This window comes from Glossina fuscipes, unplaced genomic scaffold (assembly GCF_014805625.2).
Source record: "Glossina fuscipes isolate IAEA_lab_2018 unplaced genomic scaffold, Yale_Gfus_2 121, whole genome shotgun sequence".
Classification (NCBI taxonomy): Eukaryota; Metazoa; Arthropoda; class Insecta; order Diptera; family Glossinidae; genus Glossina; species Glossina fuscipes.
This window is the reverse complement of record NW_023998464.1, coordinates 8,863,480-8,887,813: the sequence shown is the minus strand read 5'-3', so window position 1 is coordinate 8,887,813 and position 24,334 is coordinate 8,863,480. Positions and strand designations below refer to the sequence as shown.

Below are 24,334 nucleotides of genomic sequence, written 5' to 3'. Positions count from 1 at the left end.
TGCGAACCCATTAGGGACTAACAATAAAGAACATTAATGGATCTGTCAGAAGGAGACAAATAGAAAGCCCAACCCTCTGCTACGATGATGTTGGCAGACAAACGTTCACGAAGAATCGAGAAGTTATTTCGGCATTCATGACAAGTAGTTCGGATGAAGGGCAAAGAAATCAGGTAAGTTAATTGTTTTCTTTGATAATGTTGCCAAAAGATAATGCGGTTGGATTAGTGTTTAGTAAGTTAAATTACGTTGTCGTAGCATATAGCAATATTACATACACAAAAAATTAAACAGATAAAAGACAACAACTGAGTGTCTAAGTTAATAGTACGTTAGGATAAGAACATCTTACACAGTCGTCTGGTCCAAGAAAATAAATTTCTTGTAAAAACCCATGAACTGCCGCTGAGCATACTTCATGTGTAAGTTGATAGGGTAAAAATACGCTCTTGTACTTCGAATGGAAGTTGTTCAAGAAAATTTGTGAAATATTCGGAGAAAATTTTGGTCAAAATGCAGTGTGAAAAGCATCAACCAAATTAGCTTGATGATGATGAAATATTCCCAAGTTAAATACTTAGGGAGATCAACCTATTTGCGATATGTTGAATTAACGCTCAAGTAAGAAAGGAGCTGAAGTATGTCTTGCTTCTAAGTGACTCAATAGGATATCTTCAGATTTATTATTTTCGAGACAAAAACTCAGCAACGCATCGATTTAACTTCGAGCTGCCCAGCGAAAGATCAAAGCGCTTGTGTCAGCACTCTGATGAGTACGGCCCGTGTTAGTCCTTAAATGTATAATTTTTGGTTTTGAATTTTAAAAAATTGTTTTTTAGGGGAATGTGGTCATAGATTACGTAAAAAATAATTTAATAAATCTAGTATAGGAATATTCATATTATTTATCGATGAACAACAGCAAAGCAATTGTAATTTTTGTTGTGATATGAAGAATCCTTGCTGCACTCAGTCCGTGAAAATCCTTTCCAACCTGGAAGTTCGCATCTATTTTTTGAGCTGCGACTTTCTTCATCAAGGCCTCTACCATTAGTCCATATGTAGACTTTGTGGGGCATTGGTGTTTTTTAGCTTTCCTTTCTAGATTACTGCATTTTTTATTCCCATCATAGTTTTATAAGGGCATAATGTATCTGAAAGTTCTGACCAACAATCATCTACTGTAAGGTTTGAGTTATTTTTCATATACAATGCTTATCAATTAATCACTGCCATATCAACCATGTGATAAAATAATGTAATATGTCACTTGGGACTTTTAATTCCGATCCTATAATTATCCAAAAAGCTGTCCATAAAGTCAATTCCTTGCAATCTTTAATCTTATTTTTGATGAGGCTATGGAGATGTGTTTCTTTTTTTATCATATTTGTTGACACTTTCGGCTGAGAGCCTACACGTGACGAACTTATTGTCTTTCCAGCATGCCACTGAGATATAAGAACCTTCATAATCCGCTACTTTTTACCCATAGGTTCCTCGGACCACAGAGTCAGCTGCTTGAGCTCGGCTAACTTTCATGATAACGCAAATCAATAGATGCGGATTTTTCGTAACATTGTGTACGTGATAAACGACTAACGTACAGTATATCCCAAATATGTGGCATATTTTCAAATGGAACATCAAGTATTGATGGCTTACATGGCAACAGAAAATAGAAATATCGCTTCAAGTAAGACATTAAACTTTACTACCCACAACCTTCAAATGTCAAAAAGAATACAGTAAAAGTTCTTTATTCACGCTCCATTTATTCGCGGTTTCACTATTCGCGGACGAAAAAAATGCGACCAATTCCCATATTCGCGGCTATAAATTTCTTTATACGCGGTTTTTGAGAATGTAAACAAATAGAATGAAAGAAACCTTATTAATCAATGAATAAAGTATTGTTGCGAAAATCCCAAATCTAGTTCATTTCAGCTAAGTAATTTCCCCAATTAACAAATTGCCTAAAGAGGGAAAACTAAATGCACATTCGCATTCAATTCAATTGATTTTTTTATATATTTAATTTTTTTTTATTTTGTCACCTAGGAACGTATCGCCTATAATGCCATATAAATTACCATTCCGTATTGACGGTTTCTGTATTCGCGGCATTTTTATGAAACGTATCCCCCGCGAATAAGGAATTTTTACTGTATAAGTTAACCGCCAAAAGTAATGTCAATGTTATCAACTTCCTTTCGGAGACGCACACATTAAGGTTTCGGATAAAATTAAGTGAAATTAGTATGTAGACAATTGGCATCACTATGCATTTCGGGGTTAAGCAAGTTTTGCTAATATTTCTAACATGAAATAAGTAAAAAAAAGAATTCTTTTAAAACTTTAAAATGTCCAAATATTTTTAGTAAAAAATTACAATGATGCGTTGGAGCATGTCTCCCCAGAGGGGAGGTGCACCATTGCGAATTGTTCTGTTTCCGGAGCTCAAAAGGACACCCAAAGAACAGCATTTTTCAACAATAGAAAAAATAAAAACGAAAGTACAGTAAAAGCTCAAATAGTGAAAGAGATGTTTTTTTTTTGCAGAGATTGAAGCTGCTTTAGCATGTATCTATAAGTTCAGAAGAAGAAGAATATTAAAAATTAAGTATCTTTTGGACAAACAAAAAAAAGGTCTACTTACTTTTTGATCAGACCACACAAAAATTTAAGCGAAGAATTATGAGGAATAACTTAATACATTATGAATTTTGAAAGTATTATTGAAAGTGTTTTTGTATTTTGGTAAGTCGTAGTAAATCGAAGCAATCGAACCCGCAAATGTATAATAAATAATTTAAAAATTTTTAACTTTCTTTGTCAACTTTAAGCTTTTATATAAAACAAATTGAATACACGGATTTATATTTAAAGTAGGAGTAAATAGTATATGTATACTGTCTGTATATATAAATTTTCGTTTTTTATATATATATTTGATTATGTTTTAACAAAATGATTAAACGATTAATTTATTATTAATAATAATGATAATAATTAACGTAATAACAACATAAGGCATATAATTATCCATATATGTATACATTTATTCAAGTCCATAATATATGCATATATGTATAGAAATATTTATATCAATATGTAGAATAATGAAAATTAATTTTTCAATTGAAATTTTGGTTGTTTATGTAGAAAAACCCTAAATTATGTATGTATGTCTGTTAATTGAATTTTGTTTCGCATAAAAGAGAGTAAGAGAGCAAGAGAGACTTTGTAGATTGTGGCGTATGATTGAAGAGCACTTGGGATTTGGGTTGAAAAGTTCCAAGATACTAATGTGGGTGACAAGGTGTTAGAGGTGTATGGAGATAGTGTCTGTGTGTGTGTGTTTGAATATTTATTATTATTACTTTATTTTTTTTGCTTTTCATATTGTTTCGTTGGCAAACTAGGCTTGTAGGCGTGTGACGATTCTACACCGTTTTTGTTTTTGTTGTTGTTGTTCCTGTTTAAGTTGCGTTATTTAGGTTTAGCTGTGATGCAATACATTTCGATACTTATTGACGATTATTATATATTAGATATAAGTTTTCTTTGTATTTTAAATGATTTTATTTTACTCATAAATCTCTGTCTGCTTCATTATTATTTAATACATTATTATCAGTGATGAGCTTTCCCTGTTTTACAGTTTATTTTTATATTCTATATTATATATCTGTATAATAAATATATAGGAGAAGTATTAAATATATGTACTTTAAAAATTTGTTTTTTCTTTTAACAAATCATTCATAGTTAAATTAAAATTTCTATTGAACGAAAGAATAATTAGAAAACAAAAAACAACAGCGAAGACATTTACAAACATTTCCTTTAACCCTAACAGTAAAAGGGTATAAGAGAGAAATCCGATTACAAAGGACCAAACAAGTAAACAGCGGGATGATTCTCGGCAGTGTTGCTTAGGAACTGGCCGTAAAGTTCTTTATAACGATCCATATTAATGCCACCCACTTTTCTATCCTCATCCTATCAAAATAATAAAAAAAATAAATAAATAAATACATTTAAAAAAATATAAGGAAGAGAAATTGCTAATCTATACGAAAAACATCTATATATGGTTCACTTCTAATTACCATATGTACGGCAGGCGAGAATGTCTCATACTTTTTATACATTCCACGTTTTTTATCAATTACGGAGATATCAAATAGTCGAATGACACAACTAGGCAGTTTAGCACATGTCTAACAACTCCTTTCGCTGAAATTCAGATCAGAGTCTACTATAAAAGCATAAAAGTATTCCCGTTTTTCTTAGTCGCTTTAACTTTTAAGCCAAGATCAATGTTCAAATTTGAGGTATGTAACCAAAAGCATTTATATGAATATTTAAAACTAAATTTCAGCTTGGGGTGTGTAAGACGTAAATTGTTATGAAATTGTAATGCATTTTTCTAGACTGCGGCGGTTTTTATATTCCCCATGGGCACTTTCCAATTTAATAATATATATAAGAATTTGTAACTTCTAAATTCAGCTTTTGATAGTAAAAGTTACAATAATTGCTAACAGACAGCCAAGTAAATCATCTGGCAACTTATAAAATTAAAGAAAGTGTAGCTGTTATGGGAGTTGCAAAGCATATTTTTCCGGTTACAAATTCAATATTGTTCCGTACAATGGATATAGAAAATGAGACTAAGAAAAAAGCTGCACTCACGTTGGCTGTTGTTGGTAAGCGCCATGGGATCTAGATGCGATACCATTCTCTTTGAAAGTATAGCTGCCCAATATATCGATCAATCCTTGCTTGATATTTGCATGTTAAGTAAGAATACATATGCGAAGCTTCAACTCTATTTGTACAATTAAGAATTGTAATAGCAGAGGATGGACAGGCGGATGGACAGATGGACGAGCAAGATACATCAGTAGAGAATAAACATGCTGATGTGGTATACATTGTGTTACTTACGGTCAACAAAGCGTTAAAAGCTTTATCAATCGGCGCCACATCATCGATTGCCATGCGAGTAATGCAATTGAAACGAAATTCTTCGATTCCCACTATACCATCACCGTTAATATCGAGAATTCGGAAATTCGATTCGATAAATGCTTTCATAGCCTTAAAGAAACAGCATACAAAAAAAGATTAATCCTTCATTCAATATGAATTATCCGTAAGGTTGGTATACTTACTTGGGGGAATTCGGTGTACTTCTTACCAACGCAAGTCTTGCGGACACCTTCCTTAAATTCTGCGGTTGAAATTTTTCCATCCTATACAGTTTGACGATATGAGAAGATAAATATGTTTTCAAACTCAACTCAATATTAATTAAAGAGTCCGCTTTTGTAAAATACCTTATCATCGTCAGCAATTTGGCACATTTCCTCCCATAAATTGTTCATAAGTTTTTTGTATTCTTCTAAGCGGGAAGCACTGCAATCACCCTTGCCTTCCACAACACATGCACGAACTGCCATGCAGAGGAAATCGTTTTCATCGAGAAAACCATTATTGTCGATATCTAACGAGGGAGAGAACAAATATTTTTTTTTGCGTTAGTCAAACCTATTTTGGACTAACAAAATTACATTTTATTTCTTCAGATTCCCACCAAAATTGACATTTGCGTTTAGTATTGTTTGCCACGTTATCATGGAACAATGTACAGTTGTAGAGCGTGTAGAAATTGTGGAGATTGATTACAACAGTAAATGTATTCGGACTGTATTTTACACTCAAACAATCAAACTGATAGTCAACATAATCAATCAACTCACAAAAGTTGCTAAGGGAATTGAAAAACCCAAGCCAAACAGTAGTGTTTGATATGCTAAAAATAAAATCTGTCAAAAATGTAAGCGTACCGCTGAATATATTGATGCGTTGAACTAAAGTGTAGACGAACCATCATATTTCAGTTACCGTGAATGCAGAATGGTGCAGATACATGAATACCCGTTTTTGATGTCATAAATGAGGTGATTTCGATTTGGTCTATATATGGTTTCAACGAAATAGTGCAACATGCCATGTATCTCGTGACACAAACACTTTATTGGCAGAGAATTTCAATGATCATTTAAAGTCTATGTGAACTTCGCACCAAAATCATGTGATGTAGCTCCGTTTAATTTTTTATTTAGGAGTATGTTAAGTAAGTGATTTAATCCACCAACCCACAACCTCTTAATTATCTTATTTTCCTAGATTGTTCGTAATGTACTCAGTACAGTTTCAAACTTTTTTATTCCTTGCTTCATTCTGAGATTTTTTGATACTCAATGTTTCTTTTAGGTTTAGACTGTAAAGTCTGCAATTTCCAGATAAAATTGTCGAGCCTTCCGGGCGAGTTCGGCTAGCTGTTATTAGTTGGAATATGTACGTTGGACAAATGAATTCTTCAATACTTTGAAGAACAAAATATCATTTTAAATTGCGTTTAAGTAAATAAAAAGTATGCTCATCGCCAACAACCAGCAGAAACATAAAACTAGAAACAAAAGCCTGAGTTAAACGCAAGGCACGCTGTGGTCATATTTTTCTCTTTGTGAAAAAATTTTTGCAATTTATTCTTCTATTTAATTTCTTTATTGCGTTATCCGTTTTTAAAAGTTTTCAAACTTATTAAAATTTTATGAACTTTTTGAGTGTTTATTGCGAAAACTGTTCATCGGGGATACCGTACGTGTTTTCCTTTAAATACTTAAAAAAAAAAATTAAAAACATCTGACATTTTATTCAGTAGTTTCCCAAACCTTTTCAAGTGAGTGGTTATTTCACAAATAATAAACAATAGACAACAATGAGGTATAATGGCCCCTGGGCCGCTAGATAAAAACCCGAATAGATTTCATCTATTAGGTGACACATCACCCAAAGAAAAAAAACTAAAAATTCCGATTTTCCGGTGTTGCCAATCAGTGACATAAGTCCTATTGATAAAAAATATATTGTTATTTCTTCAACCGATGCTAGAATAACAATTTCCCAAATTAGCCCTTTTGCTATAAAAAAAGCTCTAGATAGCATTACAACGTACATCGACTCCATCTCGATTCTACGCGATGGGAATTTACTGGTCCTCGCTGGGAACCCGCGCGCAACCGAAAAGCTCATTAAGGCCAAATCTTTAGCTAATCTATGTGCTATTTCAGCTAAACTACATGAGAAACTTAACTCGGTTCGAGGCGTAATTTATGCCCCTTGCTTAAAGAATGTGCCGGAAGATGAAATTGTCCGCGAAATGGGCAATCAAGGAGTGACTAAAGTATATAAATGAATGATGACGGAAAAACACGCTCTCCTACAGGAAGGATTATTTTAACTTTTGATCGCTATCGATTACCGCGAACAGTTGATGTGGCGTGGTATAAATGTAAAGTAGAACTATACATCCCAAATCCTATGAGGTGTAAAAATTGACGACGCCTGGGTCATACGGCAAAAAGATGCACTAGTGCTGCATCTTGTGCTAACTGAGGTCATCCTCCACATGCTGAAAGCTGTACCCGTAGTTTCTGCATAAATTGCAATGATCAACACTCAGTGTTAGACAAACAATGCCCACGTTTTGTACAGATGCGTGAAATATTAAAAATCAAAACAGAAAATTACTGTAGCATGGGCGAAGCGCGACGCACATACCGGGAAAGAAATCCATCTGTAGCGCATGGAATTGGCAAAAGTAATACCTACGCTGCTGTTGCCTCGCAAATCGACCCTAGTAAGACTTAAACTCCAACTGCTTCCAATGAAAAACCTGTTCCACCATTAACCAAAAATTACATTGCCAAATCAGTTCCATTGCCCGCCAACGATAATATTAAAAAAATCAAAACAACAGCAAATATTGAAAAAATTAAAACAACAACACATATGTCAAAATCTAATAAACTAAATCCCCCAGAATCACCAGTTCTCAACTCTACTCAACAAACTACAAGCTGTAATGAATCCAATCTTTCATCCCTCAATCAACCTTCAATTTCAAATTATTCACGTGCGCCAACTCGTTGCGCTTCAAATGTACCAAATCACCTAAGTACAGAAGAAATCAGAAGAATAAATAAGAATAAATCATTCACGAAAAATTCCTATAGCGACCTTCTCGACGGAGACGCTGACATGTCAAGTTAACCCTCCCTCCACTCTGCTTACATGTCATTACAATTAAATAAAGTTTTTAAAATTCTACAATGGAACATTAAGAGACTTATTAATAATTTTGATGAATTCCGTACACTCATAAGTGATTTTAATCCAACCTTTTTATCGCTCCAAGAAACCCATTGTAGAAGCTCTTTTAATCCTATTCCACCCAAATCATATACTGGATACTTCACGAATGCTGATCAAAATTCATATTCCAAACAAGGAGTAGGTGTTTTTATAAAATCAAGTATACCTCACAAACGCATATATTTAAGCTCAAATATACAAGCCGTAGCGATACAAATAATGTTAAATATAAAATTTACATTGCTTTCGCTCTATATTCCACCTTCGCAATCGTTTTCTCAGCAAGAACTCTACGGTTTATTCTCCGTACTTTCCCCCCCATTAATTATATGCGGCGATTTCAACAACTGGAATACCATCTGGGGCTCAACAGTGAACAACACTCGCGGTACTGTTTTAGAAAAGGCCTTTTTTCAAAGCAACCTTTGCATTTTAAATGATGGAAAACCAACGTACTTCTCAACTCATCATACTTTTTCACATATTGATTTAACATGTTGCTGTCCCTCACTTCTTCCTTTGGTTTCCTGGTCTATTTCTGATGATCTACATAACAGTGATCACTTTCCAATCATAATCGATCTTAAACTTTCAACGTCCTCTGCTACTCCAGCGAAACAGGCCAAATTCCTCCTAGATAAAGCGGATTGGATCAATTACTCCAAACAGGTGGAGTAATTTTTGAATTCAAAGCCATTTAACAAACTCCAACCATGATGCTGCTATTACGAGTAAAGCGATCCGCACGGCTGCTCATCTTTCTATTCCTCAATCCAACACCTCTTTTAAACGAGCTAGGGTTCCATGGTGGAACAACACGCTTTCGTTTTTGAGGAAAAATAAAATGGTTCTATGGCACCGCTTGAAGAGATGTGCTGATCATGATCACTTGTTACTATACAAAAAGGCCAATGCTCTATTCAGGAAGAAATTGCGAAAATCAAAGGCACTTAGTTTCGAACATTTTGCGAGAGGAATTCACAGAAATTCATCAATAAAAGTTGTCTGGAACAAAATCAACAGACTTAATGGGACTTCAAACCTGAACCAAATTTCTGCCATCTGCACTCCCAATGGAACTTTAACTGACGCAGATGAGATTTCTAATTACTTTGGACAAATGTGGTGCGAGTAATCCTCTGACCGCAACTGTTCCAGTGTTTTCATCGAAATTAAAAGGAATCCAATTCCTCTTTCAAATTGTATTGACAGATGTGCCATCTTCCTGGAAAATTGCATATCTACCTTAGAACTTGAAAATTGTCTCTCCAAATCGAAGGGGAAGACACCTGGTCTGGACCGCGTCTCGTACCAAATGATCAATGGGATGCCTAATTCAAATAAAAAGAAATTACTGGACCTATATAATACGGTATTTATGACTGGCCATATACCCTACATGTGGAAACTGGCAACAGTTGTTTCAATTCCAAAGTCAAAAAATGTCTCCATCGCATCAGATTATCGCCCAATTTCTTTTTTATCTTGCCTCTCTAAGGTATTAGAGAAGATTATGGCATCTAGATTATCTTGGTTTCTTGAATCCAAGAACCTGATAACAAAGCAACAAGTTGGTTTCAAGCGGGGTAGAGGATGCATCGACGCTCTGTTACATATTGATTATTTCACAAGCAAAGCAATTTCCGAACGAAATCCCGTAACAATTCTCTCAATTGATTTCGAAAAAGCATTTGACAGAGTTCGTCTTCATGTCATCTTAAGACTCTTGAAATCATGGAATGTTGGACCCAAATTCTTCAACTACATCAAATCATTCATGTCGCATCGGCGGTTCAAAGTTAGAATCAATAATCATCTTTCTGATTCCTTTCCGCTAAAGAATGGCATTCCGCAAGGATCTCCTCTCTCTGTCACGCTTTTCCAGATCGCTTTCAACGAAATTAGCGAAATTCTTTGCCGTGTACCAAGAGTGGAACATTGTCTCTACGCGGACGATGTATACATTTTTACAAAAGAAAAAGACAACACGAAAGCAATCAACATCCTCGAATCTATTGCATGTAAGATCGCCACATGGGCAAACTCGTCAGGACCTATAATCTCTATACAAAAATCAAAAAAATGCACATTTGTCGAAAACAAATGTGCGATGCAGGAAACCTACTGATGCATATTAACGGCTTACCAGTACTAAATGTGCAGACGCTCCATGTTCTCGGGCTCACGTTTTCAAACAATTATCGTTGGAAAGCACACTGCCTTCGTTTAAAAAACTCCCTTTTAACAAGGGTAAATTTCATACAGTACGTTGCTTGGAGAAGCCATGCGCATATTAACACTATCGCTTATCTTACCAAAAAGCTTGTGTTAAGCAAGATTGACTATGCTTTGATAATTTATGGCAATAGCTGCAAATCTAATATCAACATCCTTAAACCGGTCTATCACCAAGCCGTTAGAGCAAGTTGTTATGCTTTTCGGACGACGCCCATAAATAATATTATAATTGAAACTGGTCTCCCAACTTTAGAAAATAGACTGTATGAGTTAAAAGCTAAAATAGTCCCTAAGCTTCTTAATTCAAACCATTCTCGGTGATGACGTAAGAAAGATTATTATTGCGAAGAAAATTCCAAAGTCACCATCTGCAACTGACCATTGTTTGTGCATCGCAAAGGAATTGAACATTCCCTTAAAAATTTCCCGCTCTTTTGGTGTTAAACCTCCCTGGATTTTGAAAGACTGCTCTTTTGACATCTCACTGTCTATGCACAAGAAAGAAGATACTCCAAATTACGTCTTCAGGAATCTAATAGCTGAGAAAACCCAAGTATTGGACAATACTGGTTGGAATCTTTTGTACACAGACGGCTCAAAATCTCCTGGTCTGCCTCCTGCTTGTGCGGTGGTAGATGCTACAGGACGGATTCTTCTCAACCACATCTTTCACGAAAGTACTTCAACTTTCACAACCGAAGCCAGAGCTATCCTTCACGCTGCGAACCTTTCCCATAAAAGCAAACTCAAAACCGTCATTGTTACCGACAGTTTGACTGTATTACAAGCTACTCGGAACCGTTCGACTTCGAGATGTAGCACCATCAACAGATTAAGGAATATAATTACTGCACCCGACGGAAAAATTAAAATGTTTTGGGTACCAAGTCACGCCGGTTTACTGGGAAATGAGCAGGCTGATCGAGCGGCAAAGTATGCTGCTTCTGCTCCTCTAATTATGGATGATGTCATGGAAAAGTTGGATCTTCAAAGATACATTGGAAGAAAAGTTAAAGTGAAAATTGTAGAAGGAAATTTACAATACCATCATCAACACTACTCTTCTATTAACCCTCAATTAACTCCACCTTTATATGCAACAAATGTTGAGAAAACCAAGATCCAAACATTCTCGAGAATTCGCCTTGGTCATACAATTGCAACTCACCAATGGATCCTGAATAAGTCTTCTTCGCCAATCTGCTGTTGTGGACAAACTCTTACTATAAAGCACATTCTCTGCGACTGCCTCAACTTTTCCTTGGCTACAAGTATTGCATTTGGAACGATTAACCCTTTGAAAATTCTACAATCAGCTTCAGAACAGAATATCAATTCTATACATTACTTTATTAATACTACTAAGCTCATTATCTAATGTACATTTTATTTTTTTTTTTTTTAATTAGAGCCGATAGCCTGTGTTGCTAGTGCTCAATGTCTTCTTTTAATCTAAGAATTCATTTCATCAGTCTAAAATTAAAATAACAATAATAATAATCATAAGCGCAAGGCAAAACCAAAAAAGGTAATCCCATCCAATCCTTTGCAAATTCCTTTAATTTTCTGATAAAAAATCGTAAAGCATTTGTCTTCTGTGCCTAAAGTAGTTCATTCGTATCATTCGATCGAAATAGGTGGATGCGTAGAAATCTTTGTAAAAAATACCAATGAATTGCATAGGGAAATATTGAAGCCGCGTTACGATATCAGCTATATGCCCTTTGGAATTTGGGTTGGGATCCGATTGCCTCTCTGCCCCCCTATGAAAATAGGTTGTTTGTGTTGTCCTTACCGTCTCTCGAAAAACGTAGATTTGTTCTTGGAGTTTCCTTCTTAATCAAAATAATAAATAGTACTATTGACTCGCCTGCATTCCTTGGTGAAATAAGTTTTAATGTTCCCATCCACTTCTCTAGACACTTTACCTTGGTTAAGCTTAAGCTTAAGTCAATGTAAATATAATTACGAGCTGTTTAATCCGCTCAGAGTTGTTTGCAAGAACCTAAATGACGTCTATCACTTATTCTCATTACCGGACTCCTTAAAGTCCATTTAAGCAACATTGCTTAATGCGCGTAACTTACCTATGTCGTACTTAAACTAGCTCTTAACCTTAAAATGTCACGATGAGTCGAAAATGAATTGTTATTAACTATTATCGGTTGCCAAGCTTATGCATGTTTGCGATGGCTTAGGGGTTCAATCGCAATTTGATCCTGTACCGGTTGTGGGTGGGGCTCTATGCTAGTTGTGTACATGCTTTTTTTCTTTTTTTCCTTCTTATTGGTTTTATTGTACTTATGCTAAGTTTTAATATCAATTAATTTAAAATTTACTTTAAGAGTCAATTGAACTCGACTGTCAAAATTTTTAGCTAAGTTTCTTTTATAAGTGGAATAAATAAATAAATAAATAAATAAAAATAAATAAATAAAATAGAAGAAAACTTTGAAAGCGCCAGCATTATAAAAGCTGCATTCCGTTACACTAGGCGAAATTCTAAGAAAGGTTGACAAAATCTCCATATTAATGCTAAAAATTGGTCTTGTTGCTTGAAATATAACTACGTCTGCAGTCACAGAACTCTTTTGCACATTTTTTGTAAATCAGAGTTAAAGTAGGGGTTTTGGTGAATATTGTTTTTTTAAGAATAGAAAAAAATTACACTGAGAGTAGTACTGGGTTTATTCCATTCTTTGGGTTCTTAAGGAATAATTGAATATAACAAAAACTTACTAAGAAAAATGCAACTATTACATATTCCAATATTGGCTTTAGAGCACAAAAACAAATGTTTGACTCTAGATCTATCGAGTAAGTTAATTTGACCCATTTCAAGCGTAAAGTCTCAAAAAAACTTGGCATAAATTGGAAAGAAGATATTATCCTTAATTATGGACAACTAACCAGGACCATTTTTTAGTTGACCTTGTATATTGTGCCAGCGAATATCATAACTTATTCACGAAAGAAAGAAAAAGTTGTTCTTTTTTTCGACTTTGGGTCAATTAATGATTCCCTTAGATATATTATAATTGAATCTACAGAAAAATATGGAACGTATATTTTGAGGGAACAAAAACAAGAATACATAACAAAATGGAAAAAAATTGAGCAACATATTACAGCATAACTGTAAAATCTGCAATTTTTTAAAAAATCTAATGCGTAACGATAGTGTGATAATTGATTATAATGGTTCGAAAATATCCCTCAGAATGTTGCGAGTTGATTTAATGTGTACATAAGTTCACTGTACGAAGTAATACGAAAATGTTCAGATGATAATTTTTGATCAACAGCTTCCTGTGGTTATAGGTGTTGTGTATAAGTAGTTTTCTTTCTTTCGAATAAAACTTTCATCACAAAAGAAATCCATAGGTGCAGCGACTATCAACACTATCGCTCCAGATTTTTTCAAAATATGGAAGCAAAAGAAACGACTTAGATTGCGAATATAGTTCAATCTTGCTACGTTAGATCTAAATCAAGCGTTTTGAAAACTGTCATCGCTTCTAACGCAATTAGAAAGGTCTCGGACATATGTGGAACAGTAGAAGCACTACAATACAATTTACAAATTCTACACTATTCGATTCGGTGAATATGTTTAATAGTTTCAGTGGGGTAGGGTATGAGTTGCAAATTAAATTTATGTGTAAATAAGAAACGAGCATTTTAATTAATGTCTTGATTTAATCTTTAATTAATAAATGTCTTTACTGCAAGAGATCGTAAAGTTACGTACTTATTCAAAAATATGGTTTCTGGTCTTTTATAAAATAAATAATTGCTATCACAAATGTTAGAGCACCCCGTGGCAGATACCAGGCCAACAATAATTCTATTGTTGTCAGCCTAGTAAGGTGGCAGCAGTGCAGTAAAAAACTGCCAGCCGCAGCATCGAAGGCATCAATAACAAAAAAAAATGAACAACTAACCGCAACTAACAACGAATAATGACAATAAAAACAACCACCTCAAGACGAAGGCATTTAACTTGAAATAATCGCAATGTTGATCTATTCACGGTCTCAAAAATTGTGTTTTCGCACTTGTTTGATATAAGTTTTTTTCTTTTGGATATGTATGTACAAGCAATTTACAAAGCATACATGAATACTTGTGTTTGCATATTGTTATGGTGTATGGTGTGCGCGTGTAGTGCCTACGATTGTGTATTCCCTTTTAATTATTCGCAATTAATGTGCATTTCGTGTATTTTTAATTTTGCACAGCATCTAGTTTAAGAACACGCAAACATATCAACCAGCTTGATAAATGAAAATCATTGAATTTACACAAAGGAAAAAAGAAAGAAAAGAAGAAAATCAAAAAACAGCACATTAATATTGTTTACGCCAAAAATTCATATGTTCATAAGATGCCATAAATTCAATGCATTTAAACTGAATTCGTTTCAGTCCGTTTCGTACTCTATGCCATCCCATGCAACTGTTTCAGGGCTTTAGTAATGCAGAAGGTGTAAAAATCGCTTAGACTCTATTATGGTTATGCCTCTATGGTTGGCAACTAATCGCTATAGACGACGCAAGACATGTAAACTGTTTTATTAGCTATTTGATCGTTATTATGCGTTTGCTAGTTTGCGAATAGCAAGTGCACATCCATAACAACGTATCGACGTAAATGACATTAAAAATGATAATTTGTTACAAATTTATATGATATTCTTATGTAACATATCTTCTTGTAGCGATAAGATTGAAAATCCTTGCTACTTGCATTGTAGCAAATAGTGGTGAAAAGTAATGATTGAGAACAATGTTTTATCATCTTATTTGATCGTTAAGCTTCCCAGGTTTGCATCATGCATTTGCTTATCTTTTTTAAAAGATTTTTATTGTCGTTTTCTTAATCGGATCATTTGTTGCTTCACTTTGCGGGAACCAAAATTTCAAATGGCTTTGAGCCGATACGCTTCCATATGACGGGCAAACTATGAAATAGGCTTTAACCACGGAGATAGGAGATATCTTGATTTAGTCTGAAATAGACGCATTTCGGACGAAAAGCGCAACATACGTTCTTATTTAATACATATAGCATTGTCGTTAAGAGGCTACAAATGAATTGTGACTCGTTTTAAGCGCAGAGATTATGTTTTAGTTCGAAAATTGTGTGCATTAATTATTTAACAAAAGTAAAACATCTTTATTCTTGCAGTTTTGAGAATAACCGCAATTTAAATGTTAAGGATTATCTTAATATTTGAATGTATTAACAATATAACGTTCGCAATGGCAACGTACACGATAACGAGGTAGCTCGAGAAAGGCATTCCCGCGAACTTAGTCTAAATTTGCGCATTTTAACAATGTAATTACGTAAAAGCGTGCAACTGCATTGATTGCTTTTGAATAGTAAGGTGTCTTACGGTATTGTGGACGCATTTCATGGATCAGACCAAGATATTGTGAGAGGGCCAAATCGTTTCGTCCGTTCGTTTGATCTTGATAACTCGGTAAATGTGTCTTTGGATGAATTCAAAGTTTATAAATTTTATACGTTAAAGTTGAAAGAAGCCTTAAAGTCTTTAGAAGTTTATGGTGAAAATCAACAAATACAGTTCCAGTTTCTCAGTTATTAGCCGGACCAGGAGTTCTTGAAAATAAATTCGCCCTTCATGAGATTCGAATTCATACTCGTTCGGTATGTTTACACCATTTATGTATAAAAGATAATTTAAATAGACGTTCCGTACTTACCACACATGTATTGCTATTGCTGCCACTATGTTTGAATGTTTTCAATTTGATTCGAATTTTTTTTATTTTTCTATTTTTGCTAATTAATAAACTATGTACACAATTTCGTTAACTAAGTTTACCAGACAGTCCATATGTCAAAAGTATTTAGCAAGAGTCACAAAATTCTTCAACTTGACACACAATTTTAAAAACGCATCTATAGTCTGCAAGATTTAAGCATAAAGAAAACATTACCGGTAACGGACGGATGTCTATAAAAGAACAGTAGTTCGTACATGTTTTCTTCTTCTTCAACAGATAAACCCGTGAGTAGGTAAATAAATCCCATAACGTATTTTCGGTTCGCACTAAATTTGTAAATTTGAGTGAATTTTTGTTCAAATAGAACAACACAACAGAAAAATTGCAATCGGCCTTAGTGGATGTTTTCATCTCCTTAGATTTCGATAATCTCTCATAGTTACTTCACATTAGGGAAAGCGGAATTTGACACATGGGAAGCCGCACCTGTGATGTTCTTTTTATATGTAAAATGAATGATTTATAAAATTCAATGGCGAGTCTTTTAGAGAGAATTTTTAATTTCATACTCATGTGGATGATTCAAAATAAATACTCAAACTATTAAGAAGCGTTTTCATTAGAAACATAATCAAGTTTTTTGGCAACAAATTTTTGAAGGCTTTTGCGAATATGGTTCGTGATGACTTTATAGTGCTTACATTTTTTATGAACATTTGACAATTTTCGCATTTCCTTCGCGAAACGTCTGACACACATTGTAGTGTATAAGTCTAAGCAAAATATCGCCCGAAATTGAATCATCTTTTCGCTTGATTATAAGATTTTTTTTATATCTAAGTTTATAAAATTTGAAATACTATTTTGGCATTTGAGTTGATCATGATTTTGTGAATATTAATCTGGAAACAAAGGTCAGTAAAGTTTTCTAGTCGCAAAGAGGACATAGAGCGTATTAGCTATGAACTAGGAACAAAGGCTGAGTAGTAAACTATGTGCGGATGCTTCGATTAGGTAAACCCGGGATATCGTTTAGAAGAAAATCTTCTTTTGAAGAAATTTAAATAATAATGTTTTTTATATATCACACTTTAAAAATAACTTATTATCGTTTGTAGCTTCCGCCGCCGATGTATGTACGTTTTCTTCATAAACAATTTATATTCTTAAGGGGTTGAAGATTCTTAGTAGTAGTCCGTTTGCGCGTCCATTATATATCCGTGGAAAGTTCGCGGTACAAAAAATTGAGGCAAAAAGCTGTCTGTGTGAAATTTGGATGATATCCCCTCTTGATATACACACATTTCCACATTCCAAATAGAAATAAAATTTCTAATTTATCATTTATCTCTAACGGATATTTATGTATTAGCCGATATATATGCTTGCTGGGGCCAGTTAAGAGATCAATAGAATACAATAGTCTGGTATTTAATATATTTTGCATTTACAATGTGCGAAATGAATTTTCATTTTAACGCGAATATAATTTTTCCAGTTGTTTTCTTTCCATTGCGTAGATGTCATATATGTATTTCCCGGTCTAGGAAATGTGCATGCATAACGATGGTTCCATCTTTTCTAAAGAACCCAATTTATCACTCTTATGATCATAGTTGTGATGCGCTTTATGTTTCGTAAAAAAGTTATTCTCAGCTGTTTCACAAAACGTTGTACGACCTGCCTTCCTTATCGTTGTTAGTACTAAAGTAATCGCATAAAATAATCCACCAATGGCTTTGATCTCATGAATAGACCTTCAACGATAATGTATATGTAAAGTAAAATGAAATTAAGCATCATTGGATTGGAATGGAATCCTTAGACTCTGACTGAATTCAATAACATAATGCAACACGATCACATTTGTGAACTCTGCCTTCACTACTTACGCAGTCATTTGGACAATAGCTATACCTTATATACTTTATGATCACATAATTCGCTTTTTTTGCATATGTTAGTGAAAGAATGAAATATAAGTTCTAGTTTTGAACGGCTTGAGATTCGAAGTAGGTGTAGTCCCCCCCCCCCCACCCCCCACCCCCGCCTTCCAGCGCTTGCAGTTATAATGTTGATGCCCTCCAACATTCTTATCATAAAATTAACAATTTTCCACTCTATTTTTAAATATACCTCCAAAGTCAATTACACGCCTTAAGAGCTGATTAAAGATTTCTCGCTTCAATACAAGCCAACAGTAAACAACAATAAATTCACGCCGTGCTGCGAGTCACTTTACAGTGGTCATAGAGTACGTAATGGTTTCATCTCTAGTATTCTCTTTTTTTGCACAATTTAGCCAGAGTTTAAAATGCTTTTTATTCGAGCAAAACTCTTACGAATGATGAGAAGAAAAAAAAGTGAATCTTCTAGGAACGGAATCTTTTTCATTTTTTTTAGGTGTAGGATAACATATTATAACAAAAGACAAAAGAATACTTACCGTACATATATCGAACAATAAAGTCGACACGGTTGTCCCAAGAGTAGGCCATTGTGAGGAAATTAAATCGTTTTTAAATTGAACACAATTTATCTAAAATAAAATACAGAATAGATTTGTAAGAGATTTTTCCGAGCATTTATTCTTATTTTTAGTATCACGTCCCATATGCGTTAAACACAAAAATTTTTAAATCGCCAAAGCCACCAATAAATAAGTGAAAGAATTATTAATTGAATTTTAGTCCGATTTAGAATAAGAATAAGTTAGCACATACTTAAAATAGTGCTTAAATAGATTTAGTTTTTTAAATATTGTTTCCGTTTCGATAGGTTTTTTTTACTTTTTTTTCACATTACCCACTAATTCCCGCTAACTACCTGAGGACCCGTTCGCTTCTGATTGACAGAATAAGTTCTGAATAAGACAAGAGCTAGAGGCGGTTAAAAAAAACTAAAATTTCTATCGCTCAGTCACTCCTGCTATTCCCTCGCCTATCGAATTCGAACCAAATTGCAAAGTGCAGATACATTCGCAAAGTAAATGTCTCGCAACATATTTAATTCTGTATATCATTCATATTGTTCGTATACATAGACTTGCATTCGTGCGAGGTGTATGGTGATCATGACGAAGACGATGGATGGTGAGTGCTGAGTGGTGGGCGGCACCGAAAAGTAAAAACTGTTGATAACGTAAGCAAAAAATACTTCACATATGTTATATTAGTTTAGATTCAAATATTGTTATGTTGCTAGAAATTCTGCTGTGATCATCATTAAATTTTTGCTCATTTTACAATGGGCAAAAAGAACAACAACAACAGCAGCGATAGTAACACAAATTTTCACATATTTTTCAGCGTTGCATTCACTGCATTGCTGCGGCCGCCGCAGTACAAATGAATTTCTTTAGCGAAATAGAAAAGCAAGCAAAAATTAAATATAAATAATTTTCTTAAAACTAATTTTAATATGTAAACCGCAAATACCATAATATTTTTAATGCAAAACTTATCTTCTGCACAATAAAAGCGTGTACTAAAATATGTTTGTGTGAATTACAAATAAGAAATTTTAATTATCCGGCAAAGTATTGCAAGCGCAAGCACTTTTTTCAGGTGAATTCTATGATCTTCGCATGCAATATAAACAATCGGAACATGTGTACGCATGCATATATATATAAATATATATATTAGGAGATTGTTTTCAAATGTGTTATAATAAGTTTGTTATTACGTTTGCAGTATTTAGAAATACGCAATCAATAGATGATATAGAAATGAAGGTTAAATAGAAAAGACACTGGCTCTTATTAGATATTCGACATTATTTATATAAGATAAAGAAATCTACCTAGATTCAGTGAGTTGAACTTGGACTCGTAAAATCACCAATGGGGCTAAAGTAAGATATTATACGATTCTGACCAACCTTACGTAAAAAGTCCGAAGCAACCATAAGAAAGGAAATTTAAATTATAACTCCCTCATGAATCCAAAGAATTTTCGATTCATATATTTCAGTGGATTTTTGCGGTATGCTCTTTAAACGAATTGTTAGTAAAGTAAAACTAGATAGTTCATTTCATTCAAGTATAATGACTTGTCTCAAATGCCCTCAAAAAACATTCACCAGCTGGCTAGGTAAAAATCGCGAGTGTCAAGTTCAGTGTGTAGAGTTTACTTTAGTCCTAGATGCAGCAAGTGCCCAATTGGTAAAGACGTGGTAACGCTTACAGACTAAATACGTGCTAGTAGCGGTCACCAGCTCCCACTTGTGTTTTTTCGTTTCTTTCTGATCACCACCGTGTTACACGAATAGACGATCACCTCTGGGCGACTGTTCATACTTAAAGAAAAAAAAAATACATAGGAAACATTTCTTTAGAATCACAAATAAATGTTAGGATTTTTCGAACACTTTCCCAACTATTTGAGTGTTCAACTCGCCCTTTGACATCGACCATTGTTAAGTATTCCTTACCACCTTTGCCCTTTCTAACAGGTTTCTTATAAACGATAATATTAGCGATTTTTAAGAAAGAAAATATTATGAGGATAGTAAAAAATGTTTCACTCAAAGTACTGTCTTTTTCCTCACCGAAAAGACTTGTGGTCTTTCCAGGCTATTTATCTAAACAATTAATATTGACCCATTGATATAAGGGTAGTAAGGTGGCCTAGTCGAGTCGTTGGTTCAAACAAAAGTTAATCAGAGAGGAAAGTCTTATCAGGGCAGGGAAATGTCAACATTTATACTGGACGGAGAGTTGTGTACAGCGTTTATGAATTTAGCATCACTTTTTACGAGTGAAGCATCAAAAGCATTTGCGGTCGCTTTCGGTGTTTATTTCAACGGGATATTTAATGTAAAACTTCTCTTTGTTACAAATAAATTATTGACATTTTTAAAAGAACAACATATAATAGTAGGCCGAAGACATAGGTGCTATGATGAAACTTATTTCTCGATGCTCCGTAGGTTCTAAAAGTAATATTTTTCGCTAATTTTGTTTTGATGATTAGATATGGGAAATCGATCAACCAAAGACATTAGTTATAATTGCCTATAAATAAATGATCTGGAAAGGCAAAAGTTATAAGTATGCAATAAGAACCATCATTATACTCCATCGAAAGTATTGATTACAACGAAATATTTGTTAAGAATTCCAACATCTGTTAATATCGAGAAGTTTACTTGGGATATTGATAATACATATAATAAAAATATGTAAATGTCTGCATTAACCTATAGTATATTTTTATGAATTATAGGCGAAACGAATTTTAAAAAAATTCGTTATATCATGAATTTGTAAAATTTCTATTCGATTGTAATCTTTTTGAAAAATATTTGTTGAGAGAAAAAACAAATCCTTGAAATAGTTGTGCATCAGATAAAAATAAAAAATTACAATAATGATGTCCCTAGTTTCAGCTCGATGACTAAAAAATCTAATATATCGTTCTTTTTGTATAAAATACCCTATAGACAGCATTAATGATATAATTTCAGAAGACATTTAAACGTATTCATGTGTAATGACAGAACCATTAAGACTTTTGCTACAACTTAATATAGAAGTTTTTAGATTGAATTCATTTCATATTTCCCTTCAGCCGTATTAGTAATCTAATTAAAGTATCTCAGATTCTGCGGCTGTGATAAAAGTTCGTATATTAGGATTGCTATACGTACGTAAGCACAGATTATTTCAATTGTTCCGTTTAACATAGCAAGTCTTTTGAAATTGCGTAAAATGATTAAATTTTTAGATAATTTGCATGATAAATAAATTTTAAACGCAATACAATGCCGAGCATATAATATAAGAATAATGCTAAACTGATACAAGAGAAATCTTAGCGAACCCGTATACATATTTGCATCAAATCTCATCATTATTACTTTTCTTGTACATATATTCATTTAGCGGGCAAGTAGATGAGCGTGTATGTACGTGCCTGCAATTTGAAATAAGTTCATTGTAAGGCCAAAGAACAAAAATTGCAATGATTCGCTTTTTGACTCTAATAAATTTGTCAATTTATACAAGTACGTAAGGAGAGAAACAGTAACGTTCGCGAAACCACTTCCAAGCCATGTTTACCTAAGGTCTAACATATCTCTATAAATCTGAGAAAATTTAAGTCTTAAAATCCTTTTCTGTTTTCATATTCACGTCGCATATGCCCATGCACACATCCTCTCCAGTATTTAAAATAATTCTTTAAGTGGAGTCCGGATTGGCTTTCGAAACTTCGGTCGTCGCTTATATCTTTCTGGTTGAATACAGTAGGTATAATCGGAGCAGAAATTTGGTGCAACTATTTTACTGCTTTGAAACAAAGTTAAACGCAAGTTCTTTGCTGATATTTTTTAGTCACTGCACCCTATACCATTTATATGATGTTTGTTCACGTATTTTTGTACTCAACATATTAAGTACATTATGCACATATTATCTAGCTATTTTTCAACACAAGTCTTATATATAATTGGATCCAACAGATCGCTCCATATTATTATTTAGCCCCTTTTGACGTATGAAATCCTACTTTCTGAAGGAAGCGGTATCGGACAGGGCTTGAAAAATTGGCGCAAGGAATCCAAACGAATCGATCGGTACAAAAATAGCTGAGTCTATCTTAAATCTGTCTTGGTGCCAGTTACTTTCGCATAAAGTTAACATGAATGATAGATTTGGCGTATGTCAGCTAAGGCGCAGCGAAGAAGACAGACAAACCCATCATTTCAATAAGTTCCTGCAATCCAGGTAGAAAAGTCTTCCCATCATCAAAGACGTTAGATATACTTTTGCCATCCAGTATCGCATTCCGAATATTAGCCCGCGGGTTTTTTATTACGTACAAAGGGACGATGTAAAAAATAAGTTTTACAGACTATAGCTTCACAATCTTTTTTTTCGAATTTGTAGCGATTAAATGAACCTTTTGGCTTTTAACCAACACTTTTCTGGATTTCAACCTAAGTAAGAAAATGTTGCTTGCGAAATAAGCGCGACATCGACGCAAACAAGTGATAATATGATAAAGCCAACTGCGGTGAATACAATGAATGTGGCAACGAATTCCGTCAATTTATCTGTAACTAATTTTGCTATGTATGCTGGTACAACTTCAATAAGTAAAAACCCCTTCCATCTCCGCAAACCGTTTTCCCAGCATATTGTGGTTGATATTGCTGAGAGAGTTGCTTTTGTTACATACTAACATTTCTTTTGACATCACCAAACACGAAGCACTCCCATTTGTCTGCAATGATCTGCTTTTGTTGACGATAACTTTTTCCATAATAGATTTTCAAAATAAATTCATTTTTCCTATGCCATGTCGATGCGATGTATAAGCGATTCTTTTTCATATCTTCGAAGTAGTGTTTTATACATTAGTGTTCGGTTTGTCATCTGCTTGCCACTCAGCTTATATAGCACTCATTCCCCTGACTTTCGAATGGTTACTATAGTAGTTGTAGCGGAAGTCAGTTGGATAATATTATCTGCGATTATTTTTCGCGTTTTTGTGCTATCTCCTTTCAGTATTGCTTACATAGACCACGTGCAAACTTTTTCGGTTCTCTTACATGGTTTTGCATACCGGATTCGTCGCAACCACTTATCTTTCCAAGTTTTTTGAAACTATGCGCCTCTGAGCCACTTATTGGAATCGTGGGAATAATTAAAATGTAATCGTTTTTGTTTACAGTTTAAATTCGTTTTTTTATCCAAACAAGCCGTATATAAACGTGAAATATAACGTATAGGCCACATAGTCTCTGATTTTGAATTATATAAAAAAAAAGAAAATCTTCAAAAGATAGGAAAAAATTTAACAGTTAATGCAAGGTCTACTTAAAGTTTAGTACAGTTCGTAAATTACAATAAAATTATCTTATGTGGCTAGAATGCGTAGTTTTTCAAAGCATTCCTCCAGCAAATTTTTTCGCTGACTGGATCTTTTAGATAGTTCTCATGCGAGAAATGACTTCATCAATGGCTTGTAGTGAAGATCTTCGTAATAAGGGTAAAATTCTTCAGAATGTTTCATTTATGTGAAAAGTATTGTAAGAATATTTAAAAGCATTTAGATACAAATTCTTTAAAAAATTATATTCAATCAAGACTAGTTAGGCAC

The 24,334-nt window shown here is 33.9% G+C and overlaps 1 protein-coding gene across 3 annotated transcripts; it reads right to left on the bottom strand.

Annotated features, from left to right (window-relative positions):
* Positions 1–3,875: 3,875 nt before the first annotated feature.
* On the bottom strand, positions 3,876–19,158 carry LOC119640565 (sarcoplasmic calcium-binding protein, beta chain). Of its 3 annotated transcripts, none has more exons than XM_038038679.1 (6): positions 19,053–19,158; positions 18,673–18,765; positions 5,349–5,515; positions 5,184–5,264; positions 4,957–5,109; positions 3,876–4,005 (listed from the first exon to the last, which is right to left on the bottom strand). In XM_038038679.1, exons 2-6 carry the CDS (start codon positions 18,722–18,724, stop codon positions 3,889–3,891), a joined length of 570 nt encoding a protein of 189 aa, XP_037894607.1. In that variant the 5' UTR covers positions 18,725–18,765; positions 19,053–19,158; the 3' UTR covers positions 3,876–3,888. The 3 variants fall into 3 exon arrangements, with proteins under 3 accessions (XP_037894607.1, XP_037894608.1, XP_037894609.1); XM_038038680.1 differs by having other exon boundaries at positions 19,032–19,121; XM_038038681.1 differs by lacking the exons at positions 18,673–18,765; positions 19,053–19,158 and adding an exon at positions 16,203–16,224.
* Between the last annotated feature and the right edge of the window lie 5,176 nt (positions 19,159–24,334).